The 27,898-nt window shown below is 39.2% G+C and overlaps 1 protein-coding gene across 1 annotated transcript; it reads left to right on the top strand.

Moving 5' to 3' along the window:
• On the top strand, positions 7-20,768 carry RIOK3 (RIO kinase 3). Its single transcript, XM_005697046.3, has 13 exons — positions 7-239; positions 5,920-6,035; positions 6,660-6,805; positions 6,899-7,006; positions 7,193-7,302; positions 8,494-8,637; positions 9,291-9,418; positions 13,998-14,195; positions 15,420-15,579; positions 17,139-17,219; positions 17,308-17,397; positions 18,254-18,361; positions 19,214-20,768. The coding sequence occupies exons 1-13, from the start codon at positions 177-179 to the stop codon at positions 19,319-19,321; spliced, it is 1,560 nt and encodes a 519-aa protein (XP_005697103.2). The 5' UTR covers positions 7-176; the 3' UTR covers positions 19,322-20,768.

Genomic DNA, 27,898 nt, shown 5'->3' with positions numbered 1-27,898 from the left:
AAAGGCGGAAGAGAAGCGGTCTAGTTCCGGACGCGGCCGCTGCCGCCGCCATCTGTCATCTGAGCTCCGGCACCAGCACCCTACCGTCCCAGCCCTCCCGCCTGTCTCCTCGGCGGAGCTGCTTCCCGGTCCTTCCACCTCTCTGCTCTGTTCTCGTCGCTAACTTCTTCCCCTACATGGATCTGGTCAGAGTGGCATCCCCTGAGCCCGGGCCAGCCGCGGCCTGGGGACCCAGCAAGGTGAGTGGCAGTCGGGGCTGGCGCACCTGCCGTAGCCTCCTGGACTGGTCCTCTCGGAGGACCCGGAGAGGATGGCAGGCGCCGAAGCGGCTCCCCAGGCGACTTGGGAAGTTTTGGGCTGAATACCAACCGCCTGGGAAAGGGAGGACGGGCGGCGGGGCTGCGGGTGTCAGGGAGAGAGAGGCAGGGAAGGGGCACAGGCTACCAGAGGCCACCCCGGTTTGGAGTCTGCGTCTAGTTGTGCACCTTGCTTTCTGAACCCCCGTAGCATGTATTTGGGCGGGACTCGCTTAGAGATGCTGACGTTTGAGGGAAGGCAAGCACGAACTTGTTTTTCTCCAGCCAAATGAGTCAGCCCAATTATTCACAGAAAGCCAGACGGAAAGGTGGCTGAGGAAGCTGTTTCCTTAACTTGTCAAGTGTGGTCATCCTACTTGGGCAGTTAGTTGTTTTTGAAGTAGTAAGTTTAGGAGATAAGTCCGGGCGCACCCTTCCTCCCCTCCAGGCTAATACTCAAGTGTTTACAAACTGTAAGATGGTTGTGTCTGAGTTTCAATGTTTATGCTTTTTCCTGTAATGGCCAACTGAAATGCTCATTTAACATTTGGTTTCTGATTTCGGGCTGCTGCTTTTCATGACACTTTCATTAGAAGGATGAAAAGATTCTTTTGCCACTTTATGGAGGGTTTTCTTGAAAGCAGAAGTAGGTCAATTGAGATTTTGTGTTCCTCGAATTAAAGTTGTGAAGGAATCCAACTTTTTTAGCTTCCTAATTGTTCATTTTTTAAAAATAAAATGGACATTTACCCACATATTAATTTAAGGTGTACAACATAATGACAACATAATGTACAACATCATGATACATGTATATATTGCAAAGTGCTCACCACGATAAGTCTAATTAGCATTCAGGATTACATTTTGTTTCTTGTGATGAGAACTTTTAAGATTTACTCTGTTAGCAACTTTCACATATAAAATACAGCATTATTAACTAGTCATTCTGTATCGTACATCTCATGCCTCATTTATTTTGTTAACTGGAAGTTTCTATCTTTTGACCGCCTTTACCCATTTCACCGACTTCTTTACCTGTTCACGCAGAACATCTGTTCCATTTAAAGGGTCACTCATTAATCTTATTAGTACTATCTTCATACCAGGTCTTAACAAAAAGTGGGGGAAGTATGAGCTATTAAGTACTGTAAAGGAAATTTTTATAAAAGTTCTCATACAACCATAAGGAGAATCTAGGATATTTAATTGGCAAATGTGGTTACATCTGTCTTTTACATTGTTTTTTTTTTTTCCTGTCAAAGCTTTGTTTACAAGGTCAAGATCAATAGATGTAAAAGAACAAGTCATTAGAAAGACACTAATAAATATATACTATACATGTTAAAATTCTCCAGGTAAGCTTGTAAAGCTTAAAAAAATGTCAGATGAGACAAACTTTGCTCAGAATACCTAAGCTCAGAACAAACTTCACTTCCAAAACTAATTCAATAATAAAATATTTGACATCAGTCATATTTTCATTAAAGTGTGCATCATCAGAACTATAAAATTTCATTTTCATCTTGCAATAAAAGATCATCTTGGGGTTTACTGATGTTCTGTTGAGAAGACAGCATTTTCATGGGGGAACCAATAGAAATACACTGCAGGTATCACACTGCAAGTATCATTTCCTTCTCTAACCTCTTGGAAGATGGAAGTGATTATAGAAACCTGTGTGGAGTAAGTGGAGATGTGAGGAAAACCTTGGAAAATGGAAAGAATGTTAAAGGCTAATGATTCTCAAAACTTTTCCATCAGGACTTCTTTATACTCTTAAAAACCATTGAGAACTCCAAGAACTTTTGTTTATATTGGTTATATCGATTGATATTTGTCATATCAGAAATTAAAACTGAGATATTGAAAAACTTTATTAAGTGATGTAAATCATGATGTTTATAGAAATAATATGTTTTACAAAAAAAAAAGCTGTTTTCCAAAATGAAAAATTAGTGAAGTAGTATATTGGATTTTTGCAAATTTCTTTAATGTAGTAACTTAGTAGAAGACAGCTGGATTTTCATAGCTCGTTTTTCTTCAGTCTGTTGCAGTATGTATCAGTTGAAGTATATGAAGAAAATCCATCCTTACAAATAGGTGGATTTTAGCAGGCATACTTGCAGATGGGTAATAAGAGCACGGTAGACACACTGAGAATGAACTGAGTTAATCTTTAAAAATGCACATTAAAAAAATGTTATTCAAGTATAGTTGATTTACAGTGTTGTGTTTAATTTCTGCTGTACAGCAAAATGATTCAGTTATACATATACATGCTTCTTTTTTATGTTCTTTTCCATTATGGTTTATCACAGGATATTGACTATAGTTCCCTGTGCTGCACAGCAGGACCTTGTTGTTTGTGCATCCTGTATATAGTAGTTAAAATTCACATTCATATCCTAAACCCACTACCTTTGAAATTTTTGGAGAACACAGTTCACAGGCACTCATTCTCGTAGCCACAAGAGTGCTGCCGTCTTACCTGCTACAGACTCTGGAAGACTCTACACTCTTGAGAGAATGAGAGTGGGAACTTTTTTAGAACTATTATGAAAATAATTTTGACCTCTTAGACACCCCGGAAGGGACTTGGGGGTCCCCAGTTACAAAATGCCAAGCTGCTGTTATGAGCAATAAATTTTAGGGAATATTCCAAGAAGGGAGAATGGACATACTGTACGTAAAAGGGAGGAAGTGTAGCTCTGTTGGAAAGAGCTGTAACATTGGATTAGTGGTACTCCTCAGAACTGTTAAGGTCACCAAAAAGGAGGAAAGTCTGAGAAGCTCACAGCCAAGAGGAGACGAAGGTGACATGATGACTAAATGTTATGTGGTATCTTGGATGGCGTTCTGGAATAGAATAGAGACATTAGGAGGAAGCTAAGGAAATCTGAATGAAGTATGGGCTTTAATTAATGATTGAGCTCATTAATTGTGACGCACGTACAGTATTTACACGGAGATGCTGGGTATAGGGATTCTGGCGACTCTGCAGTCTTGGTGATTTGTTGTTGTTGTTGCTCTAAAAATACTCTAAAATTGAAAGTTAAAAAAGTAGTGTTGTTGTATAGGCTCAGATCACATTTTGCAGAAATCCTTGTTTTAAGAAGTAAAATTACCCACTTAACTATTTTGCCTAGATTATGTCTTCCAGCTGCATGAGCAGAAAAGGAACTTTCCTGTGAGTTATGGTTCCCTTGACTGGCTTCAAGTTGAGGACAGAATTTTTGTTATTATGTACCTCCTTCGTGTTTGCTGATTTTTTTTTTGTTTTTTGCTTTAAAGTTGATTCTTTCCCTGTGGTTGTGTGCAGTAAAATCTTTAAAAAGAAGCAAAAAGCGAGATGGGCAGCTTGTGATGCATCTTGAAGAGTAGAAGGAAGGGGGAATGATTTCCCTCCCATCTGCAGCCAGCCAGGTGTGGGAGGATAGTAACTGTGAAGACCCCACATTGCTGCATTCAGTGGTTGCAGTTTCCCAGGAGAGGAAAACAGGGTAGGTCAGGGGTCCTCAGTGAACAGGAGGCAGGGAGCTAATGATGGGCTTGGTAGATGTCACTTAAAGCAGAATAACTAGCTGGAAGTGGTTGGAGTTTCCCATCAGATCTTGATGCCCTGGTGAGTTTAATTTGTTGAAAGCAGTAGTGGGAAATGATGTCAGATTGCTTGGGTAGAACAAAGGACTTTTATTCTTATCTCCTTAAACGTTTGACAGAGGGAGCCAATGACTTCCTGAAGAATCGCAATATGACAAAAGAAGATTCCCCTCCATTCACCCTGTAGTGCCCATTTGGAGAAGGGGCCCCAGTGCCTTTTCTAGTCTCCCCTCGGGATGGTAACCACTTGAGCCTGTGGAGAGCTACCATGCCTGGCAGCGGTCCCTCACAGCCTGGAACATTTTAAGGAGGGATTTTGGGCTACTGGTTCGAAGATGTGATTTCAAAGTATGGAAGTTGGCAGACTTTCAGAAATCTTTGCTTATTTACCCCACACAAGGAAGAAAACTCAGTGTGAGGTGGCCCAGCTGAGCTGGCCAGCAGGGGTGCAGAGAAGTCCAGCTCTAGAGCCTTGGGCTCCTAGGAGCGCGGTCAGCAGGACTGAGTAGTCCTGGTGTCTTGTTGGTGCTCTCAGTCTCTGCTCGTTTCCCTTTCCCATTCAGTCTGTCTTGGAAGTAGGTAAATCTCTGCCTCCAAAATAACACAGTGACTGCCTTTCATCATTTACCTCTCTGAGAGATTGTCCACAGACGTCTTAACATCTTAGGAGAATTAATTGACTGCTAGCTAGAGACTAGAAGCCTGAGAAGTGGGTGGGCAGAGCGGCTGACAGCACGGTGGGGAGGAGGACTTTAACCTAGGAGCGGTGTAGAAAGAAATCAGACCTCTCCAGCCTAGGGACACCCTGGCAGTTCCTTGACATATCCCCAGGTTTCCTTTTGATGCCTGTTCAGTAAAGAACTCGAATGCCTCTTTAGGTCTGAAGCCCTGTGCTGGACTCTGGCTAAAACACCTACCATCACATGCTATTCTAAATTAGACTCTCAGGAGTGGTAGTGGTTAAGAAATGTTTGGACTTTATCTTGAAGGCAGTGGGAAACATTAAAGCAATAAAAGGACTTTAATAAGGAAACTGAGCCAATCAAATCTACATTTTAGAAAAACCATTGTGTTGTAGTGTGGAGAGTGGAAGCAAACAGAAGGCAGAGTTAGGGGGCTCTTACAGTGAGTCACCCAGCGATGGGAGGATGACACCTCAGAAAGGGGATAGAGAACAAGTTCAGGAGATACTTAGATCTCTTATTAGTATTAATGGTCTTAATCACTGGATTGTCATGACTATGATGGAGTCATTTGCTGCTGCTCAGTGAAGCTTCTCCCCTCAAAAATTAGGAATTGTGAAATAAAGCTGCAGTTCATACACATTGCAGAGGGGCTGAGATGGTGATGCCATTGAGGAGGGCTGACCAGCCAGCTGTTCTTGAAGGGTCTCACAGAATACTACTTTGCTCTAGTAATAATGTTTCAGGAATCCATTTCTCAACTTCTAAAGTTCAGAAGTATAGGGTTCATTGTTTGTCACTGCTGGGGGTATTTTTTGTTTTAGCTTATCCCAGGTTATCTTGAAAGGGGCTGCCGTACACTATTTACTTGTTGAAGACTTGCTGCTTAAATTAGAAGGAAGTGTAGCTTCTAAGTGGGCTTTGAATTGTGGTAGTTGGTATAGCCTGTTCCTCTAAGAGAATCTACCCAGGAAGCCAAATTATAAGTGGAAGGTGAGCAAAGTGTAAGTTGCTTGGTGAGCATGATATCAGAACAAGGGGCATCACATAAACTCAGTGGCTAGTCAGGTGATGCTGGCGTAGCCTGTGCTTCCCTCCACTATAAGGACAATCCCACCAAGCAGGCTGGAAAGTGCTCTTGGCTGTCATAGTCTAGGTGTGTCCTTGATTAGATTTGAGCTAGGAGCTATTTTTACCTTCAAGATGATTTCTGCAAAAAACTAAACATTCCTTTTGAGTTTATTTAACTCCTCTAATTCTCAAAAGATAACCTTATTTCCAGGTTTGGAAGTCACTTTAATTTCATTATTTTGAATTGCCTTTTTTTTTTTAAACAGTGTCCATGGGCTACCCCTCAAAATACAATATCTTGTTCTTTGTCTGATGTAATGAGTGAGCAGTTGGCTAAAGAATTGCAGTTAGAAGAAGAAGCTGCCGCTTTTCCTGAAGTTGCGTAAGTAAAAGTCACACAGAATCTATTTGACCTAGCAACTGACCATAGCCAAGTCTTAGGATTTGATTAGTGATTGTCATGACAAATGAGTCAGATTTAGAAAAGCGGTGCAATAGAAGGAGCACCATTTTAGGAGTTCACTGATATTTGGGTTTTGGTCCCAATTTTGTGACTAGTTTTCAGTATTATCTTGGGCAAACTGCTCAGTTTCTCTGGGTTTCAGTTACTGCAGCAGTTGAACTCTGTTATCAAATAGATTAACAAATAATAATCAAATAGATTGATTAACAGTTTTGATTAAGTGTTTGTAGTTTGTCTTTCCATGTATACGTCATCCCCTCTGATCAGAACACACAACAAATGAATTTGGGGTCTGCTTGGTTCTTATGATAGGCCCTTTAGCTTTCTGTTTCTTAAAGCTCCCTTAATCCTGTTGGGTGCTCTCACAGGTGCCTGTTGTTGGTCAGAGGGCAGCTGGGCAAGAGGGGGTGAAGGGTTTGGTAACGTTCTTCCATTGTTTCTTCAATACAGTGTTAACACTGAAAAGGCACACGTCACCCAAAATTGGTAGCATCTGTTTACACCAGCACATTATATTAGTCTATATTGCCTTATTTTGAATAGTGTTGCTGAAGGACCATTTATTACTGGAGAAAACATTGACACTTCCAGTGACCTAATGCTGGCTCAGATGCTACAGATGGAGTTTGACAGAGAATATGATGCCCAGCTTAGGCGTGAAGAAAAAAAATTCAATGGAGATAGCAAAGGTACTATGACCTTATTGTGACAACCCCATTGGGTGGTAGGAAATGCTTGTAATGGGCCCTAAATAAATCTTCAACTGTTTTTGCCTTTTTAAGTTTCCATTTCCTTTGAAAATTATCGAAAAGTGCATCCTTACGAAGACAGTGATAGCTCTGAAGATGAGGTTGACTGGCAGGACACTCGTGATGACCCCTACAGACCAGGTATCAGGGCTTTGACCTTCTAGGGGCATAGAATGGGGAGACAGGAGGACTAAGTATTGTATATTTATCTTTGACTCTCATTTGGTAATTTACTATTAGATTCAGATATCTTTTTCAGACAATAGTGAATGCAGCAATTTAGTCTCTGCTGTTTTTACATACTTGACTTGTCTTAATCACCTTTAGCAAAACCAGTTCCTACCCCCAAAAAGGGTTTTATTGGAAAAGGAAAAGACATCACGACCAAACACGATGAAGTAGTATGTGGGAGAAAGAACACAGCCAGAATGGAAAATGTAAGTTACAGAAAGGGTTCCCCTGAATCATAAATATCCTAAAGTTTTATTAGGGTTAGTTAAAAACATAGGATTCTAAATACACTATCTTAAGTTTCTAAAAATATCCTTCATCCTTTCTAGAGATATTTTAGAAGACAGTACAGCAACACCATGGAAACTCAGCCACTGATTAGAATATATTGTACCTCAGAATAAAATTCTCCAACAATATTAAGAAAACTAGTTTGATTGACAGTGATTCTAAAATTAAGAAACTGTTCTTATGAAAGTAACGTTCTTCAGTGTCTTAGTTTTCCATGAAATACCCAAGAAACATAACCGTAGCAATTGGAGGGTAACATTGGAAGGCGGAAACCCTTCCTACTGTACACCCTGCTGTAATTTTTGAATTTTTTGTCTTGTGCCTATGCCTGCAAAATCAGAAACAAAATGTGATTTTTGAAAAATAGAAAAAATGGCATTTTTTTTCCTCCTTCACAAATATGGTAAATATAAAACATTTATACTTCAGAACAAAAGTACTTATTAAATAAACATATTATTAAATTCTAGAAATAATCTAGATCTGACTCTAGAACAACTCTGTCCAGTATAATTTTTTGTGATAATACCACACACTGTGTGTACCAGTGCTGTCTAATATGGTAGCCATATTTGACAACTGAGTACTTGAAATTTGGTACAACTGAGGAACTGAATTTTTAATTTTATTTTAATAATTTAAATGTAAACATCCACATGTGGCTAGTGGCTTCCATATTGGGCTTAATTGTCATGGTGTGAGCATAGCTTGCTGTTTTATCCTACTCTTCAAAAATAATTGACTGTGAAATTGGGTTTTTTTTTTGGTAAGACTTGGTGTGATTTCAAAATATAATATATCCTTTGATATCAAAGCAAAGTTCAGAGCATATGCTAAAATACCTTAGTTTTTAGATGTGTTTGGATGTTTTCCATGCATAAAATAAACCCTCCCTTCCTTTGGGATGAAATTTCTTTAAAAAGCCTTGTTTCCCTTTCTGTTGAGCTCACTGCTGAGTTATTTTGGTTTTTCCTCTGTAATGTCTATGGATTCTGCTTTCATAGCATTATCATCTATTGAGTAGGGAACCTAATCCAAGTAAAACTGTTTATCTCTGTCCCATGTTAAAGTATTCAGATGCTGATTTTTCTTTTCCATTTTGGCAGTTTGCACCTGGGTTTCAGGTAGGAGATGGAATTGGAATGGACTTAAAACTATCAAACCATGTTTTCAATGCTTTAAAACAACATGCCTACTCAGAAGAACGTCGAAGTGCCCGCCTCCATGAGAAAAAGGAGCATTCTACTGCAGTAAGTATTCTTATGTTTAATGGAAAGATTGATATTGGAAAACTTCACATTGGAGGAAAAAACAAGACAGAAGTTCATGTTTGATATTTTTTCATGAGATTGACTTTTCAAAACAAAGATGTGAATAAAACCCGAGTAGCTTTGCCATTTGACTTTCAGATTTCATGTAATGGTTATTAATCAGTTAGTCAAGACTAGCCTTTCAGTGGTCATAATTAATTTGGACTATGTTGCTTTCATTACATATGATAAATTGTTTTCTGTCATGACATATTTATAATAACATAATGGTTTATAATGTTTTAATTAATGAAGTTAGTGTCTAGTATCTTGAGAATAATTTTTAAACTTTTAGAAAAACAACTAATGGTAGGTACATCAGGAGAGCTATTTAAAGTTTGGAGATAAAACTTTGACTAAGCTAGAGTCTGATTTTTAGTAGTTCTTTTAGATATTCACTTTCAGAGACAGAGTTACAGGAATGGATGTTAGCTTAACAGTCCTCTTTTAAGAGCCTGTTATATATACATCTAAGTAAATGAACAATAAAAGTTTTAAAAAGTGTATATTTTGAATGTTGGATATTAGGAATGGCTCAGAAAATGTTTTGTGATTTCCAGTCATTATCACTTACAGCACTTTATCTTTTGCAGGAAAAAGCAGTTGATCCTAAGACACGTTTACTTATGTATAAAATGGTCAACTCTGGAATGTTGGAGACGATCACTGGCTGTATTAGTACAGGAAAGGAATCTGTTGTCTTTCATGCATATGGAGGAAGGTAAATAAGCAGAAAACAATACCGTGATATAAACCAAAGCTTAGTCCCTTGTTCTGAATTTAGATAAGATCAAAGTTTAAAGTGTTATTTTAGGGAGTCTCAGCAATATAGGGACACAAAAAGAAAAACACAGTCAAGGGAGTTCCCTAGTGGTCTAGTGGTTAGGATTCGATACTTTCACTGTTGTAGCCTAGGTTCAGTTCCTGATCTGGGGGACTGAGATCCTGCAAGCCTCTCCGTGTGGCCAAAAAAAACCCCAGTCATCCCAATTGTACCATTAGGAGAGAACCGGTAATAATTTTGTGTAGACTCCTCCAGTCTTTTTTCTATGAACATATTATTTTTCATATTATTGTAATTGTTCTATATCATACAGGCAGCTGTAGTGGCATAGCAAAATTTGAGCCTGAGTTTGATTCAAAACTTTTCTCTGTGGGACTCTGATACCAAGTTGGGAGGGCTATACTTAAAGAAATGTCTTTAAAGCTTTTTTTGTCATTTTAGATCTTACCCACTTTACTTTTGTTACGAGATCTTAGTCAATAAAGGATGGCATGAGGAAGAGAAAACATTTTAAACATGGAGCCTGTTGAGAGAATGTGCAAACCAGGAATATGATGTCATCTGGTTACTTAGCTCTGAAGTCTTACTAGTTCAGCAAGACTTACTAGCTCAGCTAATCCTTTATGTTAGCAGTGTTTATAAACAAAATTGTTAAAATAGATTACAGATTATTCTAGTTATTTTTAGCTCTAGAAGGTATTTATTATATACTTAAAGGGATTCAAACAATTACTGCTCAAGTACTTGCCTTTGGTTTTCTTATTTAACTTGTTTCCCTTTCTAGATGCAACATACACATATAATCATGTATTGAATTACACTAAGTTCCAAAATGAAAGGGATAAAAATGAATGTTATGTTAAAATGACTCAACATTTTTTAAGCAATGTGATCTGGAGCAGTCTACTAAACTTACTTGAAAATTCACCCTCCCTTCATAGGATTTTAGTTGGGGTGATTGAGATCGTATTTGATTATACCTGGTATAAATTATTCTTAATAAACCTTTTTTTTTTTTACTCTAAGCTCTGTTGCCCTCTTTCCAAATTTCAGAAGAGGGTTCCCTGAGATCAGGCAAACATAACTTAATGGCACAAATTATTTTAAAATGAAAAGTTCCTCACAATAGAAATTAAACTGTACAAAAAGGATTAAAATGAAAGTAGCCTTCATCTTACCAGCTGTGGCCCCCACAGGTTTTTCCTCTAAAGTTTACCACTATTAATAGTTTTTGGTCTAGTCTTCTAGAAGTTTTTATCAGCATCTTTTTTTTCAATTAATATATCTCTCAAGTCCTTCTAGTTTACTGGTTTGTATCATACCGTTTTTATAGTAGAACATTCCACTCTACGAATATACAGGAATATCTTTGTACATAAGCTTTGCTATGCTTTTGCAAATAAATCCTTAAGCTAAATTCCTAACACTTGGAATTGCTGGGGCAAAGACTACATGTATTTTTCCCCTTTCTGTTAAACAGTGGAAGGCCTTACTGGAAAGAGAGTACCAGATTTTGCTCACTGTTTGGCCCGCTGAGCTGGCTGTTATATCAATCAATGTTTCTTGATTTCTGTTATTCATTAAAATTTTTTAAAAAGACTTTTTCTTCTTATGTGTCACACCAAAGGCCAGAAATCTTAAATTTGTTTATTTTGTAATAGTGGAGCAAATACTTTTCCCTGTGAGCTAGTTAGGTCTGCAGGTTGCACAATTCTGAATGTCAGTAGGTGTTGCCAGATTGCCCAATAAGATGGTTAACCAGTTTATGCCACCACCAGTAAGCATAATGACCTGTTTCCCTCATTCTCATCAGTGCCTAGTCTTATCAGACTTAATATTTTTTTCTCAACGTAAAAGATGGAAAGTACCTTTTTAGTGTTCTGGTGTGCATTTATTTAGAATGATTAGGGTTTGGTTTTTTTTTTCACATGTATTGGCCACTTGGGTTTCTTTTTCTTGCCATTTTCCTTGTTTATTCTTTCTCCATTTTCTGTTCAACTTAATGATCCTTTGATAGAACAAGTGGGCTCCCTTTGCTTATTGTAGAATTGGTATTATAATCTATACTTTGGCATTTGTAAGTTAGTAAAGCTAGAGAGCATTTGGTTTTCAATAGCTGAGAGTAAATATATTTTAAAGTATAAGTTAGTTTTCTCTGCTACATAACAAATTACCACAGATATAGCAACTTAAAACAACACCTATGTATTATCTTTTGGTTCCTGTTGATCAAGTTCAGGCAGGCATGGCTTAGCTGGGTTCTCTGCTTAGGGTCTCCCAGGACTGCACTCTTGCGTGTCAGCTGGGCTGTGTTCCTTACCGGACCATGAGGTCCTCTTCCTTAGGCGCAGTTCAGTTCCTTGTGACTATAGGACAGAGGTCTCCACCTTCTGGTTGCCTGCCAGCCAGGGACTGCTCTGAGCTCCTAGAGGCCCCTGTAAGTTCTAGTCATGAAGCCCTTTTGTACAGCAGGTTGCATCTCAGAATAATCAGGAAACTCTCTGCCTTGGGTCTACTAAGACTGAGTCTTAGAGGATGGAAGATAATCCTGGCAATGACTGTACTATCACTTTTGCTGTAATCTACTCAAGGGAGGGGCTTATACAGGCATGTACACCAGGGACTGGGATCTTGGGGACCCTTTTAGGTCCTGCCTGCCACAGAGCTCTTCTGGGTTCTGTTATGCTCACACTGACCAAGTAATCAACAGTTATTTGAATAGTAACATGTGCTAGATTTTTTCAGGATATAACATGTGGTATATTCAAGAGGAGGACATTACAGTAAGAACTGGTAAAAGTTATACAGAATGTAACATACATAGGTTGGTCTTTTTTAATACGTATGTATCTTTTTTAAAAGATTAAAAAAGTACTATTCATGATTGTGACTGTCTCAAGAGTTGAAATGGGGAATGAAACTAACTACCACAGGTGGTAATCAAAGGAAAGTTCACCTTTATTTGTAGTTTAATTCTTTAAAAAAAAAGTGGAGGAGGGAGTGCTGAAAATGGGAGGATTGAAATTTAGACTATAAGATTAGACAGAAAATTAGAAGTTACATATTTAGAGGTAATAAGGTATAAAATTGTGTAAGCAAACCAGAAATTGGTAAGGAGGACCTTAAAAGCTCGGCAGAGGGTTGTGTAATTTACCGAGAAACATGGAAGATTTTTTTAGTAGGAGAATGACAAGATGAGTCTTATAAATTAGATTCTATCCTGGAGACCTTGCAAGTGAGGAATCTCCTCAGTAGTAGTTTTGATAGGGCCTCATCTACCTATGGTTAAATTATTTCAGTGACAGAGAACTTATCTCAAAATCCAGAGATGTCTAAAACATCTTTAAATTATCATTTCTTCCTTGGGGAGAATCTCTATTCTGTCTCACTGAAAACTGGTTCGTTCATTCACCAAGTGTTTATGCAGCTGCCATGTTCCAGGCATCTTCTGTGTACTGGGGCTATAGCAATGACTGGTACCAGGGAGGTCCCTGCTTTCATAGACTACTTCTTCCCACCCCTCCCTCCAGTCCCCTCCCAAGACTATCAGATAAGTGCCATGCAAATGGATAAAACAGGGTGATGTCATAGTGACTGGGTGACTGCTTTTTATCAGTAGGACTGGGAAACCTCTGATGAAGTGACATTTAAACCTGGATTTGAATGACACACCTGGATTCAGTATCACATATCAGAAGGAAGAATGTTCCAGACTAAAGAACAGCTAGTGCTAATGCCTTCAGACAGGTGTAAGCTTGGTATCTTTGGGAGATTAAGAAAGCCAACTTCCCTGGAGTGTAGTGTGTGAGGAGGAGCCAGAAGGCTGGAGAAGCAAAGGGTGTATCAGGCAACACTCTGTAAGTCAGGGTAAGGAGTCTGATTTTTCAGTGCAGTGGGAACCAAAGCTCAGATTCGAATCTCATTTTCAAAGGATTACTCAGATTGCTGTGTGGGAAATGAATTCTAGTCAGGCAAGAGAAGAAACAGATCAGTTAGAAAGTTGTGTTGATAGTTGAGAGATGACTTTGGTCAGACTAACAAGTGATGAAGATGAAGAGTAGGAGACTGCTGGTGTGTGTTTGGAAAGTGAGAGTGGACAGTCTGTGCTGTGGGGTTGGCTGTGGGAAGGGAGAGGGACTCCAGGCAGACTGCAGCCTATTTTAAAGTGTATGAAAAAAAAAAAGGAAAAAAATTCATTAAGGAAATTTGAGTAAACTTTGGGCAAGTATATAGGTCTTCATTGTTCAAGTTTAATTCCATAGTCATTAAATGAAGATTATATTATGGGTTGTTGAAAACCGTGGACAATTTATTTGAAAGTGTGTCTTATTAAAAAAAGCTAAAAGCTAGGGTTTTCTTAAGACCTAAAACGTGGAGGCTTAAAAATAAACAGAACACCCCAAGGCTTCCATTCTCAGAGAAGGTAGATCTTCTTTCATGTCATAAAGTTTTTTATTTTGAAGTTGTTTTTTACCTGGCAACCGACACTGACTTAATGTTTGTTTCTTCCACTTAGCATGGAGGATGGAAAGGAAGATAGTAAAGTTATACCTACAGAATGTGCCATCAAGGTATTTAAAACAACCCTTAATGAGTTTAAGAATCGTGACAAATATATTAAAGATGATTTCAGGTTTAAAGATCGCTTCAGTAAACTAAATCCGCGTAAGATCATCCGCATGTGGGCAGAAAAAGAAATGCACAATCTCACAAGGTAAAGAAAATCATTGTGCTGGAAGTCATCTTGGGTGATCACCTCTTTGTATTAAGTCTACCAGCCTGGCAAAAACACCCATGCTTTCTTTTAAATTCATTTGTAGAAAGCATGAAAGGCCTTGAAATTCTAGTATTTAAGGAGGGCTTCTATAAGAAAGCATTTCCATGCATATAACCTGAATTCGTACTCATAGGGTGAAAAATCCATTTTGTTTTTTCTTTTCCTCAGTAAAGTTTGAGGGAAATTAAGTCATTTTCTACTGAAGATATTTTGTCATATATCTAAATGTTATCTTTTCCAGCTTCCAGTTAGGCATATTATAAATAATAATTTCCTTTTTTGTTTCAGAAAAGGTTTATCCCATCTAATATTTGTTAATTTGGTGAGGGCAGGATTTTACCAGTCTGATTGCATTTGCTTTAATTTATTAGACTTGTTGCCCAATTTTCAAAGCAGAATTTATCAAGGAACTTTTGTCAGCCAAGAAATTGACTAATAATCTTTCTTATTTACAAACCTTCCTATATTTGAGCTATTAAAAGCTTTTAATTTTAGTTTGATTTTCCTAAAGTTGTTTGTTTTCAAACATAATTATCCATATTTATTAGTTGCAAGTCTTGTATTTAGTAGGACTTCTAATTAGGATAATTTCCCAAGAGACCTTTCTGCCCTACAGGCTGTTTTCTGTATTACTAAGATCTCATCACTGCCTTTCTTAACATTTTCCGTAGCTCCCATAGTCTTGAGTGTAAAGTTCAAAGCTGTTTTGTGACGCGGAGCCAGCCATTCTCTGTGGGCTCAGCCCACTTGTCCTTGCTCCCACTCAAGATCAACCAACTGTGTTGATTTACACACACACACCCCCACGTGGACTGTGCACCCCGATGCCTCTGCATCTCACAGCAGCTTCCACACCACGCCTCCCCACAGTTAGAACCTGGCTGGTTCCTGTCTGCCCGCTTCTTCCTCGGTGCCGCCCACCCGCGCCTCTGCCAGTGCCCGTACCACACTGTGCTATTGTCATCTCCTCACTCATCTGTTTCTCACCAGGCCACAGGCTCTGTGAGGGCAGAGGCTGTGTCATACTGCCTTTGCATTCCAACATTCCCCAGAGTGGAACACAGTGACAGCTCATTGCAGGACCTCGTTAGATATTTGTTGAATGAATGAAATATTCTCTCCTGCTGATCTTTACCTTCTTGATCCTTTCTTTCTGTGTAGGATGCAGAGAGCTGGAATTCCTTGTCCAACAGTTGTACTACTCAAGAAACACATTTTAGTTATGTCTTTTATTGGCCATGAACAAGTTCCAGCCCCTAAATTGAAAGAAGTAAAGCTCAGTAGTGAAGAAATGAAAGATGCCTACTATCAAACTCTTCATGTAAGTTGTGCCATACAGAGCATTCAGATACCAATTTTTAAAAATACTTCCTCTAAACTAAAAAATTCCTAACAGGACTATTTTAAGGCATTATAACGAGGACAAACTGAAGTTTGTGAAGGAATGTTAATATTGAAGAGTGGTCTTTCTGTCAATATGCATGTGTTTTGAGTTGTTTTAGAAAAATCATGGACCAGTGCAGCAAGTGAAGGGTCAGTGTTAGTGACATGGAAGCCAGAAGCTATTCATAAAACTTCATTAAATAAAATTTGAGGTTGCTATATTTAGCAGATACAGTGCCTTGTTAGTTTGTATGCCTTCTTGAAACAGTGAAGGAAATAACCATTAGTGTTGGGAAATTAGAAGGAAGCAGATTCACTCTCAGTGTAAGGAAGTAATGATCAGAAGATGGTGAGGTGTGGTTTATCCATCTGTGTAGGCATTAGAAGGCATATGTCAGGAGTCTTGAGGAAGCTATTTATGTTTTGGGACAGCAACCAGCTTCAGTCTGGGAGACTTCTAGCTCAAGAAACTGCTCCTGATACTGTTATGCCTCTGTTTTGTAAGACTTCCTCTGGTGGCTCAGATGGTTTAGTGTCTGCCTACACTAAGGGAGACCCAGGTTTGATCCCTGGGTGAGGAAGATCCTCTGGAGAAGGAAATGGCACCCCACTCCAGTACTCTTGCCTGGAAAGTCCCATGGACGGAGGAGCCTGGTAGGCTACAGTCCATGGAGTTGCAAAGAGTCGGACACGACTGAGTGACTTGACTTCACTTCTTTTTTTTTTTTAATTGAATCAGAGAAACGTTTTTAGCACAGTGTGTGCATGGAGCTCTCATGTCATGCAGCAGTTGATGTGAATATGAACGTGTTATCCAAATTAATTTTTTAAGATATGGCTAGAGAGCTAGTCCAGTTTTCTCTGCCTTTAGTAGGAAAACAGTCAACGAAAATCAAGCCTACCTTTCTGGTTTCTTTTGGCCATGGTGTGGCTGGGGAAGAGATGAAGTAGTGATGAACTTCATATTTGATTCTGTTAAAGCTGGGAAACAAACATTAGTGCTGACTTCTCTAAGGCTAGGGATCACCACTAGTCATATAGTATATATAATATTATGTAATACCACTTAATTTAGAAGACTGTCTCTTTTTCACATGTCTGGCAGGAAGGACTTTTTATCTTGGAGTTGTGTGCACCCTTGGAACTCTCAGTGAGATGTTTGCCCTTTTATGAAGGGTAAGCCTAGGTCCCCTGGTGACCACAGCTCTCTCACATGCGTGGGAATCCAGGTCTGTCCTTTGGCTTCCTGATCGCATTACTATCACATGGGCGGGAAAGTAGAGTGTCGTATCTCTTCCACTGTTTCATTGTTCTCCCATTGTTCGTTGAGGTTGAAAAAAAAAAGGCACAGCCTTGACTGTAGCACAAAAAAGAAGTTAAGTTCTTTACCCTGGTTTTGCTCTTTCTGGAAAATATTGGTTGATGTGGATGTTTTAGTTGTATGAGTGACTTAGAATGGTTCCTCATGTCCTAAATGTCTGTCCTTTCTCCTCACAGTTGATGCAGCACTTATATAACGAATGTACTCTCGTACACGCCGACCTCAGTGAGTACAACATGCTCTGGCATGCCGGGAAGGTGAGGAGCATTTTGTTCATGTTCAGACTTAGTGACTTGATGTAAATGACTGACTATAAAGAAATCACTGTGCTGTGTATTTAAATAGGTCTGGTTGATCGATGTCAGTCAGTCTGTAGAACCAACCCACCCTCATGGCCTGGAGTTCTTGTTTCGTGACTGTAGGAATGTCTCACAGGTGGGAATGTAAATTGTCTTTTTTATGGGTGGGCTGTAATAGATTGAAACATTTTTCTGACTCCTAAGACCAATAAGAAGACACTGTTCTTAGAAGTTAAAGGAAGGGTTTAGTTCCTCTTTGCTTTCACGATAAAGAGACAAAGATTGATTTGTCAGGTTTCATTTTTTGCAAGAATTTGATTGCATGCCTCACATTTGGGCCAATGAATTAAATTTCTGAGAGAGTAAGCTTTATTTTGGTTCTAAATATTTAAGCCGTCAAGTAGACATGTAATCCATGCACAGTGCTTTAAGGGAAGCTGAACTATAGCAACCCTGCATGCTTCCCGCCATTGTTACTGAAAGAGTCTTGCTAGTGGTGTAGTCTGGACCCTGTTTCTCTGAGGCAGAGTGAGTAGACGAGGGCAGGTAAAACTCAGTCATCACAGAGTTGAGACACATCTGTGTGCTATTTTCTGAAGGAAATGAATTGTCAGCAACAGATTCAGATAGGAATGTTCTTTCTGAATATGATAGAACAACTTCATTGGAAATAATGTCTGAGTTTAATTCATGAAATTTAGTGATTATTTTGTGTCTACTTAAAGCAATGCCAAGCAATTTTATATATACCACTCATACTTACAGGTTTAGAAGGTGCAATATGACAGACTTCTTATTAAATCCAGAAGACAGCCCACATGTGTGAGAGGACAGTAAGCAAGTAGAACCTGAGTGCAGTTTTATTTGAGTTGGAAACATCTGCAGCTAAAAAATTATGGAGGGAATTCACCAGTGTCTTACAGTACACTGTTTGCTGTTTCTGAAAGAACCTGGCTAATATCTCTGCTGACTTTCTCATGTTTCTTTACTAGTTTTTTCAGAAAGGAGGAGTAAAGGAAGCCCTTGGTGAACGAGAACTCTTCAATGCTGTTTCAGGCTTAAACATCTCGGCAGATAATGAAGCTGATTTCTTAGCTGAGGTAAGTGTTGTAAGGCTGCTTTTCACCTCGCTGATAGCGGGGAGCTGGATGGAGTAGATAATGAAACCCAGAGCTGAGTTTATCCTCTCATCCCCTCAGTAACAAAATTAGAGATTTTTCTTTTCTTGAGATGTTTTTGATCCTTCCTCGGAAATACTCAGTCATTGCAGTGGATCTCAGTTCAGTTGCTCAGTTGTGTCCAACTAACTCTTTGCGACCCCATGAACTGCAGCATGCCAAGTCTCTCTATCCATCACCAACCCCCTGAGTTCACTCAGACTCACTGCCATTGAGTCAGTGATGCCATCCAGCCATCCCTTCCTCCAGGGAATATCTCTCAAAACTGAACAAAAACCGAAATGTGAAACAGCAACAAATTATTCCCAACAACCTACCAAAGCAGAGAATGATTGTAAAATCTGTTCCAGAAAGCCCCACTGTGACTTGAGTTTGGCCAAGCCATGCTGGAGTCTAAGGCCAGAGGAGAAGTGACAGGAAGCTGGTACGTCTAGCCTTTAGTTCAGGACAGTTACTTGATGTTGCTGCTGCTGAGTCAACTTTGGGATTTCCTTTTTCTTGTTCCCTGAAAGCTGTATAGATTATATAGTAAGACCTATCTGATGCCAGTGGCTAGCTTGATAAAGACACTTAGCATCAATCCTGATAACATAATCAAGTAAAAATATACACGTATGTATCACACTGTGATCTGTGTCACACACTATAATTCTGATTCAAGTCCAGTGTCATTAGGAATGTCGTTTTAGGAGAGTAAAAATACCAGTTCAATCTCAAGCATGACTTCTGTGAAGTAGCATTTTGACCAATGGATTCAATGTATATATTTTACAGATAGAAGCTTTGGAGAAAATGAATGAAGATCATGTTCAGAAGAATGGAAGGAAAGCTGCTTCATTTTTGAAAGACGACGGAGGTCCACCAGTCTTATATGATGAATAGCACTAATGCCCACTGCTTTCAGTGTTGACGCACTGGTGATTGTCAGCTGCCAATGGCAAATGAAGTTATGGGTGACTTGAAATATCAAAACATGAGGCGTGTACAATGGTGCTTCTGTGCTTTTTTTCCCCTTGTAACCCATATACCAGATGCGTGGAATTTTTAGCTCAGCATTGAGAGAATAAGATGTCACTACCTCTCATGATATGAATAGGGTAATATAATTCTTAACAGCTACAGGTTATCTAGCCGAAATCAACCTGATTTTACAGGATTTGTGGCATAAAATGTTTTGATGAGAATTTTTAACATTTCCAAATATAGAAGGAAGGGACAGTTGTGTTTACAAAGGAGACATTTATCACAACACACTTGGTTTTTCTCACCTCCCTCTTTTGTGTTGCATCTTTCCTCAAATATTTTATCGGCCTAAAATTAGCCCTTCTTAATTCCTTTTCCAGATTGTGGCCATGATTCTAAAGGGAAATTTCTTCTCTTTAGTAGGTGACGTAAATGGAAATTTGGTTTCAGAATGGCTGACAGAAGTAAAGTGCTTTTTATTGGAACATCATGAATTCTTTTCCCACACTCATATGCAAGAAAAAGGCATCATCAATTTCTGAAAGAGATAAATAAGTACTTCTCAACTATCCAGTTTTTAAATTTAACTTCCAGCTTTTCTACATTTAGGTGAAATGATTAGGATGTAACTCATGGTGCAGCTGCTCTGCATTTATAATGAAAATGTAAATTATCTGGAAGGACAGAATAAAATCTTCAACCATGTTTAACATTTTTAATGAAGTCATTGAAACAAAGTTCAGTTTACACATCACTCAAGCTGTATACTTACTGATTTTGAAAGAAATATAGCAGGCTACCTAGAAAGATTATATAATCAAAGGATGAAAAGTACATACAGAACAAGTTGGGTACCAAATCACCAACTAATTTAAACTGCCTGATCTCGCTTTTAATAATTTTTAGTACTGTTGGGGTGCCACTTCTTAATGCAGATGAAATGCACTGACTCTATTAAAGACTGAAGCTCATTCAGAACAACACAATCGTTCGTAGAAAGTAAAATCCGAACATTAGTTACACAACATTATTTTAAAATGCCAAATACGTTCTCTCTAGAAAAATATTTATTTTGTTTCTGTTGTATAACTTTTAGTTGTGTTTCAGAGAAGTGTGATTTGGGGCTACTCATTGCATTTCATGAAATGTTTACCACTATGAAACAAATATTTAAATGACTGGGAATTATTGACTTTACAGAAATTTTAAAGAACTAATTTTAAAAACCATTAACCATTAAATTTTGTTTTATTTTGTTTTCTGACATACTCTGTTTGACAGTAGCAGCAAACAGCTGCTGTGTGGCATTCTTGGAGTGTGCTGTGAACATGCTTTTTAAGGAATTAAAAGTGAAGAGATCATTTTAGAATTGGTTCTTTGTGTGTATTCTTCCTGTTCCTTATATTAACATAGGTCCTGGCATTGAGTTACATTAACCCTCCTGTTTAAATTCAGCAGTGCTATTTTAAGCAGTGCCCCCCCCAACTTCGCATCTTTAAATTTCACTTATAAATGACCTATTTCACATTACAAATAGGTTTTTCCCCTCATGCAGAGCTAAGAGTAAATTTCTCACACCGTGGAAAAATGTTGATTTGCTAAATAGTCAAATACAAGTGGGAAATAACAAAATCTGGAAGCAAGGATCTTTTGCCTCACTTTAATGGAAGTGAATATATGAATATGAGATAAATTATCAAAATAAGATTATGTGTAGAGAATTTTTATTTCAACAAGATAATTTTTTCTCAGTTTCCTTTTATTAAAAAAGAAAATCAGGGACTTCCCTGACAATCTAATCCACTTCCCTGGCAGTGGTTAGGTCCTTCCTTTCACTGCCTGGGTTGAATTCCTGGTCAGAAGTTACGGAGCAGCCACAAAAAAAAAAAAAAAAAAAAGCCATTTTTCTGCTTACAAAACTAAGACATGCATACTTACTTACATTTAAATATTAACAGAAATCCAGAAGTGCTGAAGTAAATGCCTCCTTGAATTCCAAAAATCACTGCATGCAGTGGGGCATACATCTATGCCATATTGTTTCTTCTCAGCAAATGTTGTATTCTCTTTTTTAAAAAAATCTTTGGACAGAAAGTGAGATGAAGCTAGGCAGCTGATGGTGAAGTGTTGATCATGGTAAAGCCCTAAGGAAGATGAAGGAGACAAAGGCCCTAAGATATATTAGAGGCTGTACAGTGTTGCTTGTTTAGGCTCTCGGCATCAGAAGACATTGTTGTCTGCACCTTTTGAAAACTTCTGATCAGTTTCCAACACTTTAGAAGTTCTAGGGAAAATCTCTTCTGATTGTACTTTCAAACCTAAATATTTCTATTTTTGAAGACATTTTATGAATGATTTAATTTCTCAAAGTTTATAGTTGAAGATACCAGTTTATTCCTGTCAAAGCCTCTTGTTTTTATTCTTTGATTTCATATTTATTTCCCAATTCATAAATAAAGGTTACATTTGGAAACAGCATCACTTTTGGCTTTCCAACTTTCTCCCAAACATAGCTAGTTCTTCGAGGAGTCAAGACCAAATATAGTGGACAGATAAAAACACAGCAGATGGAGGAGGAAGTAGGGTATTCATTACAGAATAAATGAGTGAGCTACTACTTATAGCTCTAAATTTTTTTTCTCTCTACTGACTTCTGGGAGGGAAAGAACATATAATTAGAACGTTAGATGCGAAACCATAAAAACAGTGTCTGGGCAAAGTGCTAGATGATGAGCCAAAGTTTATGAAGAATGTGGGAAACACCAAAAAGGGTTTGGAAAGTTTATTAGGAAGAAACAGAGGAGTCTATTGCTTAAAGTGTTATATTAAGTACAAAAACAACTAATTTCCTATTTCATCTTCAGGTTGTATTAAATTTGGAAAAGGATAAGACATTGGACAGAGCAATTGAAGTCTGTTCCACTAAATGTTTTCTCCCCTAAATCCATATGAAGCCTTAACCCTGATTATGACAACTGTATTTGGAAACGGAGCCTTTAAGAAGGTGTAAATGTTAAGTGAAGTCATAGGAGCCCTAATCCAACAGGACTGGTGTCCTTGTAAGAGGAAAGGCCGTGTGAGGACCAGGGAGAAGGTGGCTGTATCCCAAGGACAGGTGCCTCAGCAGATGTCAACCCTGCACTTTGATTTTGGATGTCTATCCTCCAGAACTGTGAGAAAATGAATTTCTGTTTTCTAAGCATGCAGTCTGCGGTACTTTACTGTGGTAGCCCGAGCAGACTAATGCATCATGACCCCAGGCAGATAAATGTAAAGTGTATTTGGCGGGTGGGGGTGGGAAGGGCATCCTACTCCTTCAGCCAAGTTAAGAATTTTGCTAAGGTAAAAAATATCCGAGATATTTGGGAAATTATTTTAAAGAGGGAAGGAGGTATATGATAAGATAGTATATTGCACATACAGAATTACTAAAATTATGTCGTTACAGCTTGAGTTTGCATGAATTTCTAAAAGAAAAAAAACGACCAAAACTGTTAAGCAGGGCTATTAAAATAGGGAAATGCAACAATAGGATTTTGGACATTAGCTCTCTCTGCCACCCCTGCTCCCCCACCCCATAAACTGGAAGGGTATAGACAACATGGTGTTAGCTTTAGATTAGCTTCAGAGCAAATCTGGCAATCACTTATCAAATTTGATTCAGGAGCCTCAGGACTTTCCTATCAAGCATAGTTTATTCAGTGTTTTTAGCAAAGACTTGATGATATAACATCCAATTGTCAGATTCGTGAAATGACAGGAATCTGGGAGTGAAATATGCCAAGACTTTTGACTGTTCACCTGTTGAAAGACATTTGGATGATTGTCTCTGGTTTGGGCTGTTATGAATAAGGCTGCTATAAACATTTATATACAGGTTTTTGCACAGAGTACAGTTGCTGACTTGAATGACAGATGCATGTTTTGCTTTGTTAGAAACTCAAACTTAACCATATTACACTCCCACCTGCAGTGTTTATCTATATCATCACCACTGTTTTGTATAATCAGTTTTTTTTATTTTAGCCATTCTAATAAGTGTGCAGTGATATCTAGTGATATTAGTAGTAATACTGATGTGATCTTTTTAAAAACATAATGGGATTATCAACATTGAATATATCCATGTCAGTCCTTAGTAAGGGAACTAAAATCCCACAAGCCAAGAGACACAGGAAGAAAACAAAGATCCATGTAACTCAGTGAACAAATATTTTCCACGTGACTGATGCATGATGTTACAAAATCCATTTATGAGTGTTCTGCTTTAACATATGTCCACAAATTCTTTAACACCCCTCCTTTCAAAAGGTAGAAGCGAATTCTCCTCTTGAACGTGGATTGTATTCAGTGAATCTAACCAACAGAATGTGGCAGAAGGGATGGTATGTGACTTCTGAGGTTCATTCATAAAAAGAAACGGTTCTGCCTTGCTCTCTCTTGGACCCTGTTGCCCTGGGGGAAGCCAGCTTTTGAGGACACCTCCAGAAGCCTATGGAGAGACTCAAGTGGGGAACTGAAGCCCTTGGCAAAGAGCCACACGAATGAGGTTAGAAGCAGACCCTCTCTCTGTGTCTTCAGTCAGACCTTCAGGTGACAGCGGCCCAGGCCAACTTTGTAACCACAACTCAGGGGGTTCCCTGAATCAGAACTACCCAGGGAAGCATACCCAGACTCTCGTGCATGGAAGCTGCTAAATCATAAATGTGTGTGGTCTTAAGCCATCCAGTGGTGTGAGTCATTTGTACCGGAGGGATAGATAATGAATACAATGTATAAGCGATTCAAAGTTCAAGAAAGGGACTTCCCTGGTGGTCCAGTGGCTGAGACTCTCTGCACCTAATGCAGGGAGCCCATGGTTGATCCCTGGTCAGGGAACTAGATCCCATGTGCTATAACTAACAGTTCCCTTGCCGCGACTAAAGATCCTGACTGCCACAACTAGACCTGCGTTCCCAAGGAAGCTGGAAGACCCTGTGTGCTCAAACTAACACCTGGCGCAGCCAAAGAAACATAAGTAAATATTTTATTTAAAAAGTTCAAGGAAGACTTAAGAATTTTAACGTAACAGTACAAAACATTCACTAATGCAGTTTCAGATTCCATGTTGCAACTACCATTTAAGAAATCGATTTGTTGGGTATTGGCGTAGCATTTTTTAAATCATCTTTATTCATTTTTTAGCATTTTATTTTATATTGGAGTATAACTGATTTACAATATTGTGATAGTTTCAGGTGAACACCAAAAAGACTCAGCCATACATAAAGAATATCTACAATAATCTGAAAAGACCACTAAATTACCCCTCCTTTTTTCAACTACTTAGCTGCAGGAGGCCAGATTATCCTAATATACTTCAACTAAAACAAGCTGTCTCAACAGATTGAATATAGAAGTAGATACGAGAACTCACCATTGTGAATTGTCAGACATTAAAGAGATTTGCAAAAAACATAAAAATGCCATTTTTCTTACTGATGTTTTGGAAAATAGTTATTTTTAACTCGCAAATATTTGTATTAACATGTTTTGTTATTTTTTAAGAGTTGTTTTAATTTCACAGTTTTCATTTTTAATAGCAATAGATGTAACTCAATCAAAAGCTCACTGAGGTCTTCAATAATTTTTGAAAGTAAAAAGATGTCCTGAGGCCAAAAAATTTGAGAACGGCTACTGTCAAAGATCCAAGCATGAGAATGTATACTAAGGAAAGCAACTAGAATTGGTCTGGAAATCTTGTATGTGAATTAGCCGAAGAATTTGAAGGTGCTTAGCCTGGAAATAGCCTGGAAAACGGAGAAGGCAATGGCACCCCACTCCAGCACTCTTGCCTGGAAAATCCCATGGACGGAGGAGCCTTAGGGTGCAGTCCATGGGGTCGCTACTAGTCGGACACGACTGAGTGATTTCACTTTCACTTTTCACTTTCATGCATTGGAGAAGGAAATGGCAACCCACTCCAGTGTTCTTGCCTGGAGAATCCCAGGGATGGGGGAGCCTGGAGGGCTGCCATCTATGGGGTCACACACAGTCGGACATGACTGAAGCGACTTAGCAGCAGCAGCAGCAGCCTGGAAAAGATTTAGGACCTAACAGCTAGCTTCTGAAATGAGAGTGTATTGATTTTTTATGAAGGCAGTGTAGAAAGGGAGTTAACAGCAGGAGTAATCAAACAGACCTGTATTTGAGACCACTAATGGTTAATAGCTCTCTGGTTTGAACAGTTAAATCATTTTTTTCTCTTTTTTCTGAATTTTATTTTTTAAACTGTGATTAAATATACGTATCATAAAATTTACCATTTTAACCATTCTTTTTTTTTCTTTTTTTTTTTATTTTAAAATCTTTAATTCTTACATGCGTTCCCAAACATGAACCCCCCTCCCACCTCCCTCCCCATAACATCTCTCTGGGTCATCCCCATGCACCAGCCCCAAGCATGCTGTATCCTGCGTCAGACATAGACTGGTGATTCAATTCTTACATGATAAGTTCAATGAGATTAAGAGCATTTACATTTTTTATCCAACCATAATCACCATCCATCTCTGAAATTTATCTTCCCAGACGGAAACTTCACATCCAAGAATACACTCCCCATTCTCCCAATCTCTGACAACGACTATTTTACTGTTTCTCTGATTTCAGGTACTCTAGGCACTTCGTGGGGCTTCCCCAGTGGCTCAGATGGTAAAGAATCTGCCTACAATGTGGGAGACCCAGGTCCAATCCCTGGGTTGGGAAGATCCCCTGGAAAAGGAAAAGGCTACCCACCCCAGGCACCTCATATGCTGCTGCTGCTGCTGCTGCTGCTGCTGCTGCTAAGTCGCTTCAGTCGTGTCCAACTCTGTGCGACCCCATAGACGGCAGCCCTCCAGGCTCCCCCGTCCCTGGGATTCTCCAGGCAGGAACACTGGAGTGGGTTGCCATTTCCTTCTCCAATGCATGAAAGTAAAAAGTGAAAGTGAAGTCGCTCAGTCGTGTCCGACTCTTCTCGACCCCATGGACTGCAGCCCACCAGGCTCCTCCATCCATGGGATTTTCCAGGCAAGAGTACTGGACTGGGGTGCCATCACCTCATATAAATATTAGCTTATGCCTGGCTTATTTCACTCACATAGTGTCTTTAAGTTTCATCCAAGTTGTCTCAGGTGTAAGAATTTCGTTCTTTTAAAGCCTGAATAACAGTCCATTGTATGCACATGCCACATTTGTTTTATCCATTCATCTGTGAGTGGACACTTGGGTTGTATCCACCTCTTGGCGGTCCTGAATAATGCTGCTGTGAACATGGGGGCCTTTTTTTGTACTGCTCAAGAATACTGATGTGGTTTGCCATTCCCTTCTCCAGTGAACCACATATTGTCAGAACTCTCCACCATGACCCACCTATCTTGGGTGGCCCTACACAGCATGACTCCTAGGTTCATTGAGTTAGATAAGGCCATGGTCCATGTGATTAGATTGGTTAGTTTTCTGTGACTATGGTTTTCAGTCTGTGTGCCCTCTGATGGAGAAGGCTAAGAAGCTTATGGAAGCTACCTGATGGGAGAGACTGACTGTGGGGGAAACTGTGTCTTATTCTGATGGGTGGGGCCTTGCTCAGTAAATCTTTAATCCAATTTTCTGTTGATGGGTGGAGCTGTATTCCCTCCCTGCTATTTCAGTTCAGTTCAGTCACTCAGTTGTGTCCGACTCTTTGCAACCCCATAGACTGCAGCAAGCCAGGCCTCCCTGTCCATCATCAATTCCCAGAGTTTACTCAAACTCATGCCCATTGAGTTGGTGATGCCATCCAACCATCTCATCCTCTATCATCCTCTTCTCCTGCCTTCAAACTTTCCCAGCATCAGGGTCTTTTCAAATGAGTCAGCTCTTTGCATCAGGGGACCATCAGGTATTGGAGTTTCAGCTTCAACATTAGTCTTTCCAAGGAACACTCAGGACTGATCTCCTTTAGGAAGGATTGGTTGGATCTCCTTGCAGTCCAAGGGACTCACAAGAGTCTTCTCCAACACCACAGTTCAAAAGTATCAATTCCTCGGTGCTCAGCTTCCTTTATAGTCCAACTCTCACATCCATATATGACCATAGCCTTAACTAGATGGACCTTTGTTGACAAAGTAATGTCTCTGCTTTTGAATACGCTGTCTAGGTTGGTCATAACTTTCCTTCCAAAGAGTGTCTTTTAATTTCATGGCTGCAGTCACCATCCGCAGTGCCTGGAGCCCAAAAAAATAGTCTGCCACCGTTTCCCCATCTCTTTGCCATGTAGTGATAGGACCAGATGCCATGATCTTTGTTTTCTGAATGTTGAGCTTTAAGCCAACTTTTTCACTCTCCTCTTTCACTTTCATCAAGAGGCTTTTTAGTTCCTCTTCACTTTCTGCCATAAGGGTGGTGTCATCTGCATATCTGAGGTTATTGATATTTCTCCTGGCAATCTTGATTCCAGCTTGTGCTTCTTCCAGCCCAGCGTTTCTCATGATGTAC

This window comes from Capra hircus, chromosome 24 (assembly GCF_001704415.2).
Source record: "Capra hircus breed San Clemente chromosome 24, ASM170441v1, whole genome shotgun sequence".
Taxonomy (NCBI): Eukaryota; Metazoa; Chordata; class Mammalia; order Artiodactyla; family Bovidae; genus Capra; species Capra hircus.
The sequence above is the reverse complement of the archived record's forward strand: the minus strand, read 5'-3'. Positions and strand labels throughout refer to the sequence as shown.